Source organism: Cnephaeus nilssonii (assembly GCF_951640355.1).
Source record: "Cnephaeus nilssonii genome assembly, chromosome: 11".
Lineage (NCBI taxonomy): Eukaryota > Metazoa > Chordata > Mammalia > Chiroptera > Vespertilionidae > Cnephaeus > Cnephaeus nilssonii.
This window is the reverse complement of record NC_137082.1, coordinates 1,239,652-1,254,267: the sequence shown is the minus strand read 5'-3', so window position 1 is coordinate 1,254,267 and position 14,616 is coordinate 1,239,652. Positions and strand designations below refer to the sequence as shown.

Genomic DNA, 14,616 nt, shown 5'->3' with positions numbered 1-14,616 from the left:
CTCGTTCCCAGGGGTGCTGGCCTGTGTGCCGCCAGGGGTCTTTCTGGGAGTGACGGCGGGGACAGCGTTTCCGAAGGCGTGGCTCACCCCGCTCTCGCCTGGGGTCCAGCCCCACTGGGACCCCTCTCGCCTCCCAGCCGCGCCCACGCTCCTTCCTCCTGTTTGCTTTTCCAATTCCACTGCCTTTCTGGCCTGTGACTGGTTTTCATGGATTTCCGGTTTGAGGGCCTGAGTGACTTCAGAGCCATGACCACGTGTGCTCAGGGCCACTGGATGGAAAACACCAGAAACGTGGCTGTGAGAGTGTTGCATCCTTCTCAGACTGAAAGCCTGTGAAGACTGTTAACCCAGCCCTGGCTGGGGCTCCGTGGTTAGAGCATCGGCCTGCAGACTGAGGGTCCCGGTTCTGTTCCCGGCCAAGGGCAATGTCTCGGTTGCAAGTTCCCCAGCCCTGGTAGGGGCGGGAGGCAACCAATTAATGTCTCTCTCCCTCTCCCCATCCTCCCTCCCTTCCACTCTCTCTAGAAATCAATGGAAAAAATACCCTCGGGGGAGGATGGGGAAATGACTTTAACCCAGAACATATCTAGAAGTAGCCCCGGAAAGCCTTCTGGTGAAACAGGCTCCCCGCAGCCCGGGCGGCGCTCTCCGGAGCCTCTCCTCAGGGCTCCCGGGAGGGGGAGGGCAGCACTTTCTGGTGCCGAACGCTCCCTGCATCCTCTCCCTCCCCCGTCCAGGGGGCGGCCAACATGGCCGCTCCCCGCCAGCCCTGTGCCGGGATGGGGCAGACACCTCTGCCAGCCCCTCGCAAAGGAGACTCTCTCGGTGGCCTCCCAGCGACACTGGGTGCAGGGAGTCTCGTACGATGTTTTCTGTATTTTAATTAAATCCATTTGCCTTCCCGGTCACGTGCCCCGGTGTGGTCAGGGTGGGACTTGGCTGCCCAGCGCCCTCTGTGTGGGGAGGTGGGGTGCAAAGGTGTGATGGGGGCTCTGCACAGGGTGGGGACAGGGATGGGGCTCAGGGGAGAGTCTGTGCCTCGCCACGCCCTCAGGCACAGGGCTTCCTCCTGCCCAGATGGCCCACTCACCGGCAAGTGGGGGCCTGCAGCCGGCCCTGTGGGCCCTCAGGGCCCCGAGAGGGGCTGGTGCCGGCTGCTCCACCGCAGGACAGCACCCTCTCTGGGACACGGCTCTGGGGAAAGCTGTGGAATTGGGTCTCAGCCAGGAGTGCGGGCCGTCTCGGCGGCCCGGGGCAGGTGTGCCTCAGTGGGTCCCTGGGGTTGCTGGTCCCACCTGCGCTGGGCCTGGCAGGCACCGCCCCGTGTGTGTTCCTGCCCTAACTCAGGCCCTTCCCCACCATCAGGAGCCCATCAAGGCCGAGGTCACCCCCACCCTGAGCCTCTGAGTCTCACTCGGGGGGGGGGGGAGGCTGAGGGAAGCAGAGGCCTGAGCGGCGCCTCCTCGCTCCGCGCTGCACTTGCCTCTGCGGAGCACGCGCAGGCCCCTCGCTGAGGAAGAGGCAGCAGGACGTCACAGGGCGGTGGCCTCAGCACAGAGTCCTGTGAGGCCCCTGTGCCTGAAGGACCTGAGCGGCGGCGCCTGGGCCTCGGGCAGCGCAGACATGGGCGGCGCAGGGCTGCTGCGGGAGGGTAACGGCTGCCTGCATGGCTGTGGGGCGGCTCCTGTTAAAATGCAAAAGCCTCCTTGTCGCAGACGTGGGTGGGTTGAAATGTGACCACATGTGACTGGGACAGAAACCATCACAACCTCAATGGGGTTTGAGTTACCCCACAGCCCGGTCAGGGGGTGATTTGACTGGTTGGTCAACTGCCATGCCAGGGAGGCATTTGATGTGTGGCCCTGATGTGGGCAGTGATGAGGAGGGGCCCCCGAAAGTCCCAAGTGCAAGGAGAGGCCAGAGGAGGCTGGGCATTGAGCCCCATGTCGCGTGCCCACCTCGAGGATTCCTATGGGGACAGGCGGTGCCACCTGCTGGGTTCTGGGAGGTGCCCCTGTGACCGTGGGGCATCCGTTGGCAGCACCGGCTTCCTGTCCCGCCCCCAGGGCCAGACGCTGTGTATGCCGGTGGGGACGCTGAAGAAGGGGTGGGCAGGCAAAGGCCTGTGTCCTGCTGCAGCGTGCTGGCCCCCAGCCCCTCAGGCCACGTGGCGCTGGGGTTCTGTGTGGGAGGGCGAGGGGGGAGCAGTGGGAGTGCCTGGGAGTGTCGGCTCCCCCGTGCCACACCACAGGCCTGCCGGTCCCCTGGCCCCGGCCGGGGTGCCCTCACGGGGACGCCTGCAGAGCCAGGCCCGCAGCCGCAGGCACACTCACGTTGCTCAGAGGTCATTTGGGGAAAATCATTTAAGGGAGCCACGCTCGTGCGCTACAGTGGGATTTCCACCGTCTCTGCGATGCGTCCGCAACGCCCTGTGCGGGCAGAGCTGGGCTGTGTGTCCCTCCCCTTTCCCGGTGCCGCCCGCCCCGCCCCGCCCCGCCCCGCGCCGGTGAGAACACGCTGAGCTCACACGGCACAGCCTCCTTCAGGGAGCCCTCTCCTCCCAGTGACTCCATGAGGCAAGGTGCTAGGTGCTAGGCTTGCTTTCCTGACCGCCGTGTAGCGTGAAGGCCGGTGTGCGTTCGGGAACCTTCTATTGCAGCCCCAAACCCTGCACGAGGTCAGGCTCGGAGCCCAGAATCCCTGCTGAGGGGTTGTGCTCTCCTCTTGGCCTTCCTGGGACTCCGTGGGGGACTCACTGGCAAAGCAGTGAAGGCCGGAGGCCCGGTGGAAGGCTGGCCAGGCTGGGCACCACCGACGGCAAGGCCCCCGGGCGGCGTCTTCACCGGCGCCGTCCCAGCTCCCTGTCCCTGTGCTCCGCAGGTGCCCCACGCCCGGCTGCGACGGCTCTGGCCACATCACAGGGAACTACGCTTCGCACCGCAGGTGAGCCTGCCGCGCCCAGGGGTGCCGGGCGGGCCTCCCTCAGGTGAGGGTGTAAAGGTCCAAGTAAGACGTTAATGGTGCTGGCAGCCAGGCTGGGCTGCCTCTGACCCAGCTGGGCTCTGGGGGGCGCGTCCTGCCGGGCCTTCCGGGGCTGCTGACCCCGGGGGAGCGCGGCTGCTCTGGGACCACGGCTGTGTTTTCCTCTTCGAAACCAGCTTGTCAGGCTGCCCGCGTGCCAAGAAGAGTGGAGCCAAGGTGCCGCCGACGAAGGACGACAAGGAAGACCCCGAGCTGATGAAGTAAGTCAGGGCCTTGCCTGCAGAGCGGGGCTTCCCTGTACCTCCTGATCCCCTTCCCACGACACGCCAGGCGGTGACAGCACCCGCTTGTGCAGATGTTCTCGCCCCGGTATGTGGACGCCCTGCACATTGTACCGGGGCGCACAGACCCCAGCCACGGGCTGAGAGGCACAGGGCCCTGCTACCCCTGCACCGGAGGCCCCGGGGCAGGGCTTCAGTCTGCCCGTCTGTGGGAAAGGGTGGGTGCAGGGGTTGAGGAGGAGGCTATGGCTAGAAAGATGGCAGATCTTGCGGCCGGTCGTGAGCGTGAGACTCACAGACATGCGCGCTCACACACCTTCGCGGGAGCCGAGTGAGATCCTGGGAGTTCACCCTGGGCCGGGCCTCGACGCGGCTGTGGGACGAGGGGGGCAGCGGTGCCTTGGTGATCCAAGTCCCTGAAACCCTTCCGACCTTCTCACTGGGGGTGCATGTGCCCTGGTCCTGTGTCCCCCTCTCAGAGGGCTGGTGTCATGGCACGGTCACCCTCCCAGAAGGCCATTTGCCCACTTGGACCTCTACCAGCAGGTGGGGGCAAGGCCACAGGGACAAACAGGGTGCGTCACCATGCAGTGTGCCCAGGACTTCGAGAGGTGATGTGGCAAAGCAAGAGTGGGCCTCCGGGCAGCTGAGGAGTGGGAGGGAGTGGCTGGGGCGGCGTGGCAGGGCGGGGCCTCAGATCGCCGGGTGGTCCGATCGCCAGGTTGATCCAAGCGGGGAGCAGGTCTGACCTGACCATGTTGCCTGGTGGCCAAGAACAGCCAGATACGCACCCGCTGGGGAGCCACCGCTGGTCAGCGTCGCGGCTTCACAGGGCCCATAGCCCGTGGTGTAACAGGCCGTGACCGTTTTCTTCACTCACACCTCACGGTAACAATGTAACGGAAGCTAAATCAAAAATGCAAAGCAGGTTTTGTTGGAATGCTGCCTGCTCACTAGTCCGGGGCTTGCCCGTCGCAGGGGTGGACGCCTGGTGCTGCTGGCGGCCGCGAGCGCACTGTGCTGGCCTGGCCCGTGATTCCCACCAGCACAGGACGAGCAGGCTCACTGGGAATCGGCTCCTCTTCCCCGTGGGCTGTGAACTTTGTTTAAAAAAACAGGACAAACACACAGGATTTCTGCAGCCAGCCGAGAAGGTGACTTTCAGAAACGCTCAGCCTCTGCAGGGGAGCCGGCTCCTGAGGCCCCCGTGCCAGGCGGGGGCTGCCCTCGCAGCGCCTCCCTTTGCAGGCCGCCCCCCTGCAGGACGGGGTTTCCTCACATGCCCTCGCTGAGCCTCCGGACGGGCTGGCGAGGAGAGGGCTCCCGTTATGGCCCCTGTGTCTGCTCTGCTTGAGATTAAGTCCCGTCAGCACTTTGTGGGGAACCCCTTTGGCCACAGCTGAGTAACTGCCATCCAGGCCTGTGGAGGCTCCCGGGGTGAGGAGCTGGATGCCCTCTGTCCTCGGCTACAGTGGCATCTGGGGTCCCGGTGGCTCTTCACTCCTGCTCCCAGCACAGGCTCCGGGGAGTGCAGAAGCCACCCGAGTCGGCTCCACACACGTGTTAACATAGTCACCTGGCAGCTCTGGAGCTGTGGGCGCTGCTGGGTGGGAGAAAGTGCGCACTGCACCCAGTCCCTGCGGCAGGCGGCACGGAGAGCGACGGGGACTCCAGGCCCCACCGCTCACCTGGCCTTCGGACCTGGTCATGTCGGGGCTTCATGGGCACCCGGCCCAGGCCTCCCGCCGGACGCCCTCAGCTGGGAGGCGTCCAGGCGTGGGGATGGGTGTAAAACGGAACCTCCCCACCCCCCTGTGAGCCCCTGGCAGTGTGTCTGCTCTGAACTATGGGCTGAGGTGACCTTGGATGGGGTCGGTGGACACCCCACAGGCCAAGGTCCGTGTGGGTGGGATGACTGAGGAAAGGGAGCTGGCAGAGGGGGACAAACAAGGCGGGAAAGTGCGGCGGCTGCTCCGGCCGAGGCCGGGGTGTCGGGGCCAGGAGCCCAGATGGCCTTGTCACTGAGCAGTGCACCCCCCCCGCCGCCCCCGCCGGTGCTGCAGGAGCCCTGGACGGCCAGGCCCTGCCACGGGCTTCCTGCCCTGACTTCTCAGCCCAGGGACCTCTCTGTGACCTGGCGGTGTGTCCCCTCCCGGGCCCGGTGCGCGGGCGGGTCTGCAGCACATGGGTGGGGACAGCATCACATTGAAGGAGGCTCCTTGTCGGAGGGAAAAGACCAGGACTTGCAGGTGGAGGAGCCTGTCCTCTGCCCCTGTTGGCCCCACACCAGACCCGTCGGTGCTCAGAAGGAACAGCTGGGAGCTGCCCGGCCAGGTCTCGCCCCATGAGGCACCCAGAGCTCTCGGCCTCGCCCTGCTGTTTGTGACCGCAGGGTGCGGGGCAGTCACTCTGCGCCCCTCACGTCATCTCTCCTGTCCCTGGGCGCTGTGATTTCTGTAGGGACCCCCTCCTCTCCTTGAACAACCTGAACAAAGGGCAGGCCAGCCGCAGGCTGGGTCGCTGTGGGGGGTCTGAGCCCGTCTCCCACAGAGCTGTGGCCTCCATCGGTCCTTCCAGGCACACATTTCAGATGTGGCGAAGCTGGACACCCATGGGCATCATGCCATGACCAGCCTCATTATGGGTGCTGTGGGGTGGCAGGGCCCTGCTGTCTCCAGGCTGCTGGGCTCAGGGTGCCCTTCTGACCTCTGTGACTCCTAGGCCACCCAGGCCTGTGCGTGGTGCCGGCTCCCAGGCGGTGGTCTCTGGGTGGTCCCAACGGGCACTTCACCGCTGGCGCGTTACAAGGCGACATTGGCAGCAGGTCTACTCGTAGGTGTGGACCCAGAGACCCTGCGAGCCACCTCAGGGCCAGGGGGTCACGTTAGAGCCTGCTGGGGACCCTCTGGCCACGCAGGGGGCCGGAGGCCAAGGCTGGCGCGGGGCCGTGATCCCTGCTGCTGTCACCTCCCGGGGCTGCGAGCACGGCAGCCCGTGTGGGGGGTCTCTGGGCCCTTCCTCCAGCTCCCCTTGCTCACCCCTGAAACGTTTGTGCCAGGTGCCCAGTTCCAGGCTGCGTGGGGCTCGGCCACGTCAGCGGCAAGTACGCCTCCCACCGAAGCGCGTCGGGCTGCCCGCTGGCTGCCCGCAGGCAGAAGGAGGGCTCCCTCAATGGCCCCTCGTTCTGGAAGTCACCAAGGAACGAGGGGCCCGCCTGCCCCACTCCGGGCTGCGACGGCTCCGGCCACGCCAACGGGGGCTTCCTCACCCACCGGAGGTAACTGCCCCTCCGCGCTCGGTGGGAGCCTCCGGGGCTCCGGGGGCCCGAAGGGCTCAGGGTGACGGGCACTTTCTTGAGGGAAGATCAGGGCCAGGATTGGCAGCTCCTGGGGCCCAGGTGATGTGCCTGTGGCCTGTCCTGGGGTGGCTGCCACCGCCTCCCTCCAGGTGCCCGGGTACCTCCCGCCCCAGCTGCCAGCGTCTCAGGAGCAGCGTTGGCTGCCACGCTCCAGGCCCTGCCCTCCTGCTGGGCCTCTGAAGTTTGGGGCCAGGCCTTGCCTGTCTTGCAAAGAGGCCTGGTGATAAGACCCCTCCTCGTCCTGTCAGCAGTCCTGGGGGCTCCCCCCCACCCCCGCCCCAGGGCACGTGAACCTTTCTCACCAGCCCGCTTCCTCTGTGCCAGGGGTGCACAGGGCCACCACCGGGTCCCGTCTGCCTTCTTGTATTTGCCCTCGTCGGTCCACCATGAGGCCGATGAACTCACTCACCCCACAAGCTCCCCGGGAGTCCACGGAGCACTAGGCTCTGGAGAGACCGTGGAGATGAGGTTGCCGGCTGGCCCTGCTGGAGGCGCTGTGGGCAGGGCGGGCGGGAAGATGGCTGCAAACAAACACGTGAAACGCCCGGTGCGGTCAGCCGTGTCCCCGCTGGGGAGGCGTAGCTGGGAGGGTGCTGAGGGAGGTGCCAGCTTCCCAGGACATCTGGGAGACAAGTCTTCAGGGCAGTGACCAGGGTCCTAGACGAGGAGGGAGGGAGCTGGGGGACTGTCCTGGGTGAGGGCGCAAAAGGTCATGAGCTAGAAAGTTCCATCCAGGACCCTCCCAGGCCACCACTGGGGTATGTGACCTTGGGCTGGTTTTTGAGGTGTGACTCTTGCTTCCAGTTTGTCCGGCTGTCCCAGAGCAGCCTTTGTTGGAAAGAAGGGGAAACTCTCAGGGGATGATGTTCTCGGCACGAAGTTTAAGACTGGTGACGGTAAGGATGCCCCTTGGGCAGCTTGGGACCTTGGCACCCGGGTGAGAGAGCCTTGCCGTAGGGAGGGGTTAGGCATGCAGAACCCATCATGGTGGTGACAGATCCCTTGACCTGAGCCAACGGGTCTCCCGACCTTGGGCGGGGGGCCTGTGTCTGGGCCCCAGCACTCCAGCTCCGACCTGGGCATCGGTGAGCCCTGGCATCAGAGCAGCCTGCTGGCCGCCCTGGAGGCTGTGCCCTGCGGGCTTATGGCGCAGAGAGCTCAGTCTCCAAGGAGAAGGCAGCTGAGGAAACTCAGTATCTTCTGAAAACACTTCCGTGTTGTTCTTGGCAATTAATGCCTGTGGCCCAGGGCCGGGAGGCAAACGACAGACACAGCCGGTGGCCGCAGACCAGCCTTCCCAGCACGAACTGTGGGAGGTGAGCCGCTCACCAAGGGCAGCTCAGAAAGCAGCCCAGGCGGCTCTGCTTGGAAAGGGGCCCCAGTTCCATCCGGCGAGCAGACCTCGGCCACACCCCGACTCGCTGGCCTGGTGTGAGGCCGAGGCCGCGACCGGGCTCTCTCTCCGGGCAGTGCTGGAGAACGATGAGGAGATCAAGCAGCTGAACCAGGAGATTCGAGACCTGAACGAGTCCAACTCAGAGATGGAGGCCGCCATGGTGCAGCTGCAGTCCCAGGTGGGTGGCTCTGCCCGCCTGCCCCTGGCCCCCAATTCAACAAAGTCCTTTTGTCCTTGGTCCTTGGCCTCCTCTCTGAGGGGGAAGAGCAGAGCCCCCATCAAGCTCACTGCTGGGCTGGGCAGATGAGCACGTGCCCACGGCCGCCTCCGGCCGCTCTGCCGCTCAGGCTGGTCCTGGGCACTGGCGGCTGGTGCCCGTCAGGCAGTGTCGGGAGGAGCACAGTGCGGCCTGGAAGAGCCTGGGCAGAGCTGGCCCCACGCCGCGTGGCCACGCCGGCTGGGCGCGCCTTCCCGTCCTTGCGGGGCGGACGCAGTGCAGTCAGCTCCGCGGGTTGTCGGAGGAGCGTGCTTCTGCGAGAAAGCGGCGCTGCCGCGAGCGGTGCCATTGCCGAGGACTCCACGCGCGTGCCACAGCCCTCGGATTTCCCCCAAGTGAATGCTTGCGATCAGAAAAAAGCAGTGAGGATCTCATCTTGAAAAGGAGGCCATGGCCTGCCCTGGAGGCTGAGAGGGGCTGGAGCAGAGCCGGCCATACAGAGGTGGGCCCACACGGAGTCGTGTCCCTGTGGCTGACGGTCGAAGGGACGAGGAGGGGACCAGGCCCTGTCGGACTTGAAGGCAGCGAGGACGGCACAGAGATGGGGCTCCTGACCGGGGCTGCCCTGTGACACGTCTAACTCCGCTCCGTCCTCCCAGGCAGAGGGCTCTGCGGGCTGCCTGTCACTCAGAGGGCTCTGCGGGCTGCCTGTCACTCAGAGGGCTCTGCGGGCTGCCTGTCACTCAGAGGGCTCTGCGGGCTGCCTGTCACTCAGAGGGCTCTGCGGGCTGCCTGTCACTCAGAGGGCTCTGCGGGCTGCCTGTCACTCAGAGGGCTCTGCGGGCTGCCTGTCACTCAGAGGGCTCTGCGGGCTGCCTGTCACTCAGAGGGCTCTGCGGGCTGCCTGTCACTCAGAGGGCTCTGCGGGCTGCCTGTCACTCAGAGGGCTCTGCGGGCTGCCTGTCACTCAGAGGGCTCTGCGGGCTGCCTGTCACTCAGAGGGCTCTGCGGGCTGCCTGTCACTCAGAGGGCTCTGCGGGCTGCCTGTCACTCAGAGGGCATGCACACACAGCGTCAGCCGGAGGTCAGGGAGGGTTCGCTATGCCAGCGGCATCTTCCCCAGGTTCCTGGGCAGTGGGAGCAGAGAGGGCCTCAGGCCCTCTCTGGGCTCCAAGACACATCTTTGCGCGTGTCTGTCCCGCCCTGGCCCTTGCCTTCTCAAAGACCACGGGCCCTCTGGCATCAGCCACCAGCAGGTAGCTCCTCTAATTTCTCTTCATTTGCCAACGCCCATCTTTTTTTGTTGTTGGTAATCCTCACCTGAGGATATTTTTCCATTGAGCTCACCCGGGCTCCTTTCTCTCTTTTTAGGGGGGGGGGGGGGCGGGGGGAGAAACATTGATGTGAGAGAGACACATTGATTGGTTGCTTCCCAACACTCCCCGACCAGGCCAGGGATGAAGCCTGCCACTGAGGGGCGTGCCCTTGACTGGATCAAACCTGGGACCCCTCAGTCTGAGGACCAACGCTCCACCCACAGGGAGTTTCAGCCGGTGCTGCCACCGGGTGCCGACTCAGGGTGCTCCCAGCCACTGGCCACAGGGCCCTGGCTGGAGGAAAACATCCCGACCCTCCGCCCACAACCGGTCACCGCCGACACCGAGCTTTCTGAGCCCAGGCTCCGCAAAATGCAGTCAGGCAGGGGGTGCCCAAGCATGTCTTCTCCAGGCAGGCCTCAGGCAGGCTTCCCACCTTCCCGTGCTGGCCACACGCCTCTGCACGGCTGCGCAGGTGGCCTGAGCCGCCCAGGGCAGACAGCACGGCCCGTGGCCGCCAGCCCAGGCACCGCTGTCTCTGGCACTCCACTGCGGAGCCAGGAGCCCCTTGGGCTCTGCCCGGGAGTCCCCTCTGGTGTCCTGCTGGAAACCCCGGGGCCCTGTCAGGGTGCCTGGAGGAGCCATCAGCCGCTCCCCTCGGTGATGGGCTGCCGGGGACAGTGGATGCCGCCCCCCCCCCCCCGCCCCCCGCCCCCCGCAGCTGCGTTAGACACAGCGCTGGTCTTTGTGGGGAGAAAACCCAAGGGCGGCAGGCGCCCGCTGGGTGCGGATTCCCACCAGACGAGGACTATGCAGCTGCCCAGGACTGAGCTCGCCGGGGCGCCTTTCCTTCACCCCGAGGGAGACACACACACGCTATGGCCCACACCGCCCTGCTAGTCACCGTGAGCCCTGCACCCAGGGACCAGGGTGCTGCCAGCCCCTCCCTGGGCGGGGCCCTCCCCCCAGGCAGGAGATGGGCCCAGGAGGTCGGGAGGGACGCGGCTCCTGTCTCTGTCGATGCAGATCTCCTCCATGGAGAAGAGCCTGCGGACCATCGAGCAGGAGAACAGGCTCATCGAGGAGCAGAACGAAGCCCTGTTTCTGGAGCTGTCAGGCCTGAGCCAGGCCCTCATCCAAAGCCTCGCCAACATCCGCCTTCCACACATGGTGAGCAGCGGGCGGCGCTGAGGGTGCCCGGGGCGGGCTGCCGCCCCCCGCTCCCGGCCCCCCGAGCTGCTGGAGACCCACAGCCAAGCCTCCTGGGTGACGGAGCGGAGGGCAGGCAGTGCTGGGTGGGTGTGGCCTCGTCCCCTTCGGCTCCCCAGCCTGAGCCCCGGGGCCGCCCTGGGCAGGGGCCGCCACGGGCAGGGCTTGCTAGCCTGGTTCTGTCCTCCAGGAGCCAATATGTGAACAGAACTTCGACGCCTATGTGAGCACCCTCACCGACATGTGCTCCAGCCGGGAGAGCTACCAGAACCCCGAGCACAGGGCCCTCCTGGAGAGCATCAAGCAGGCCGTGAGGGGCATCCAGGTCTAGGCCCGCCTGGATGGGGTGCCAGGACCCCAGCTGGGCTCCATGTTTACCTCCCCCGCACTGCCCGCCCAGAGGTTCCCAAGTCACAGTGACTTCTGGGTGGCGGCCGCCTCGCGGTTGATCAGAGGGGTGCCTGGAGGGTGGGCTCCCTCCGATGCTGGCCAGGCCGAGGCCGCAGCCTCCCTGAGCAAGGGCAGAGTGTAAAGTATTACAAAGGGATTTATTTTTGTTTTCTGAAAATAATCTGAAGTACAGCTCGAGGTCTCCAGTGGTTCTCAGGGAAGTTTTGGCGTTTGTGACCACGGGTTCCCGTGTCTGGTGAGGGGCGGCCGTGGCAAGCCTGGGCCGGCCGGCGCGTCTGCTCTGCGAGGCGTGTGGCGAGTGTGTTTTCTGTTTTCAGTTCACTCAGTTTTGTGTTAAGACGGGACAAAGCGCCGCTCTGTAGGGTAAGTTAGGAGCAGGCCTGCAGCCCACCGTCAGCTCACGGTGTCTGACCTGGGCGCCCGAGAGGCGGCCGCTGGCTCACTCGGCAAGCACCTCACGCCTGGGCGCTGGCTGCCCAGCGCTGCCAGGCAGAGCGGCGGGCGGCCCCTCGCGGGCTGCAGCTCTGCACAGGCCTGGCTCAGGGCTGGGCCCGCACTCGGTGCCTGACCCAGGCCTGACCCGTCGCTGCAGGGGTCAGCTCAGCTCGACTGAGGCGGGACAGTGTCTGCGAGGTCAGGGGGCAAATTCTAATCGGAGACACCAAGGTTTCACCCCTTGTTAGATCTAAAGATGTGAAAAAAGGTAAATTTTAATTTAATGTGTTAAAAACACAGTGTTCCTACATGTAAATAGAGTCCAAATCAGTTGTGACTGCAATTCCAAGTTAGTATTTACAAGTAGAGAAATTGCTCTTTCTGGAAGAAATAAAAAAAGTAGTTAGTTTAATTATTCTGTAAATTATTTAATTTTGTCAAGATGTAAGTATTTATATTCACAACCTCTTTTATGTTAGCGTTTGCTATTTATTTGACATTTTTATTTATTAATTTTATACTGTTTGAAGTAGCCCCCACATGCCAGGATACCACAAGAGAGAAATGAAATCAAAGCAAAATTAATGATTTGACTATGAGGTAGGCCACACATACAGGAAATCTTGCTATAACTTCTAGTTATAATTTTGATGCAATCAAATTATTTTTAATATATTTTGTTATTTATTCTTTTAATAATGGAGTTTTAAAGTGTTTGCAGCAGAGGAGCTGGTGGTTTGGGGTGGCCTCCCGGGTCCAACGGGAAGACATGGTTCTCTCTCCCTTCGGTTCCTTTGTTGCAGGCCCAGCAGCTCTGTGTTTGTGTTGATGTGTGTAGCGCAGCTGTGTGTCGTGCGGCGTCCGTGTGCAGATCGTGATGGCGAGTCCTGTCGCTGGGGGTGCTGGCCGCGGCGCTGAGCAGTCGCCGCCCACTGGCCCAGCCCCTCTGAGCTCATACTGTGACCCTCTTCCTCAGGAAACGGTGGAACCCACAGCACAGTACTTCTCGGGTGTTGGCGGGGATTTCCTAATAAAAGCCCACTCTGACTGATGGGAGTGTGTGTGCGCGCGCTGCCTGTGCCTGCGCCCGTTACCTTGGTGGGCAGCCCTGGCTCACCTCGCGGGGGAATGGCGGGGGGCTTTCATCTCAGGCCTCTTCCTGCTGCCACCCAGGGAACCGCAACTTCCCGAGGTGTGGTTCTAGAAGGTCTAAGGCGCTGCCCCCTCCTGCCCACATGCCCAGGCGTGTGCAAACCAGTGTGTTCTTGTGGGCTCAGGGAGAAGTCTTCCTGCTGAGAGTGTAACTGGGGGTGGGTGGCGGCTTCGGCCATCTCTCCCGGCCACAAGGAGAAAGCCTGCAGAAGGAGAGAGCTTGGACCTCAAGGGAGGCAGGGCTGAGAAGTGGGGAGAGAGGTGGAGGAGGGAGGAGGGGAGGAGAGAGCTCTGTAAGGACCTTTTCAGAGTTCCTGGATCCAGCCAGACCTGAAGGCTATACCCTTGCAATTCCCATTACAGGAGGCCGCAGAGCAACAGATTCCCTCTTGTTGGCTTCGGCCTTGGCCTTGCGGCAGCACCTCACTGCCTCCTGCTCCTGCGCGGGGCTCTAGCTCCCCAGGGTCAGGCTAGGTTAGGGGCACACTTTGACCTCCCTGGGAACGTGGCCCTGCAGGGTGACCTGGAGCTCCTGTTTACCATGTGAACAAAGGAGCGACTTTAGAAATCCCGGGTTTCATTTTCAAGCCCTGTCTGAGCAGACAGGCCGGGCACGTGGGGTGCAGAGGGCACACCACAAGCCTGTGTCCTGGGGTCCCTTTGCTGAAGCTCCACTGGGGACGGGGGTGCCTGTGGCCTGGACTGTGCCCCTGCTCATCAGCACACAGGTGCTTGGATGTGAGCAAGGCTGATTCTGAAGTGTCCCCTCTGCAGGCTGAGAGTTCGCTGAGGAGTTGGGGGGCGGCAGGGAGTGGAGGAACAGGGTTGCCCCCCTCTTGGAAGAGTTGGCCCAGGGAGATGCCATCGCCTGCCAGGACGCTCCGACCCTCCCGGGCGGGTGGCCCTGCTCAGAGGCCCATCCCCTAGAGCTCCTCCGGCCCCCGCCTGTGGAGCTGAGCGGGGCCCAGAGTCAGGCCAGAGTGGGGGGAGGGCCCAGGACCCAGGAGACGGGCTGTATCCCCAGACCTGTGGCATGTGCTGCGTGGGGTGCTCATGCGAGGAGTCCTACCAGCAGATCTGAGTCGGGGAGCCTGCGGATGTGTCGGTAAAGCTGGGAATGTGGGTGTCGGCCAAAGGCACCCAGTTTGGTTGGGCATTAGAATGGCTCCTGGGAGCAGGTGTTAAGGGACCGTGGGTGAGCAGGTGAGATGGGCAGGGCAAAGCATGCAGCCCAGTACCCTCCCCACAAGCTGCTGCTGCCGCCCTGCGTGTGGGAGACGAGCCAGGACTGTGGCCTTTGAATATTGTTCAAGCCCCTAAACCCTTTAAGTGGGATGTTGCACAGACCCTGACCCGGCCGAGATGGAGGGTCAGAGCTGGTGTGCTCTGGGAAGCTCAGCACCATGGAGCGGCCCAGACGAACCCTTCCCAGAGGGTCTCTAGTTCCCACTCCTCGGCCCAGTACAGAGCTTTGGAGTGTGTGTGTGGGGGAGCCACAGCCCCGCAGGGGTGTATGCTCGGCAGGGGCGGCGGGGCAGTGTGTCCGCGGGGCAGCCGCAGGCCTGAGGGATGGGTCAGGAGTGCGGGCGAGGTCCGTCATGGGGGCTCTGGCTTCCGATGCAGCAGCACAGGGGACGGCTCTGGGCTGCATCTGGCCCATGTCCCCCCCCCCCCCCCCCCGAACCTTCTGCAGGTCATGTCCAGTGTCCAGCCTCTCAATAAAGGGGCCCCCACTACATGCTGCTGGGGGAGGGGGAGCCTAGACCCCAGCTCACTCACCCTGAGGACACCCTCGAACCTGCCCCCTTCCCATCTGTACCAGCTCTGCCCCTAGCGGGTGGCAGCACCAGATGTCTGCG

General features: G+C 64.1%; 1 protein-coding gene across 3 annotated transcripts in view; it reads left to right on the top strand.

The window, feature by feature from the left end:
- Positions 1-11,090, top strand: part of MYT1 (myelin transcription factor 1) — a gene marked incomplete at both ends in the record, with an annotated part of 33,359 nt that extends 22,269 nt beyond the window's left edge. For all 3 annotated transcript variants that reach the window (XM_079784163.1, XM_079784161.1, XM_079784162.1), the window contains 7 exons: positions 2,881-2,943; positions 3,159-3,242; positions 6,322-6,540; positions 7,426-7,517; positions 8,092-8,195; positions 10,577-10,720; positions 10,950-11,090. In XM_079784163.1, the coding sequence (XP_079640289.1) occupies positions 2,881-2,943; positions 3,159-3,242; positions 6,322-6,540; positions 7,426-7,517; positions 8,092-8,195; positions 10,577-10,720; positions 10,950-11,090 (847 nt within the window). The remainder of the gene's footprint in view (positions 1-2,880; positions 2,944-3,158; positions 3,243-6,321; positions 6,541-7,425; positions 7,518-8,091; positions 8,196-10,576; positions 10,721-10,949) is intronic.
- Positions 11,091-14,616: the final 3,526 nt, after the last annotated feature.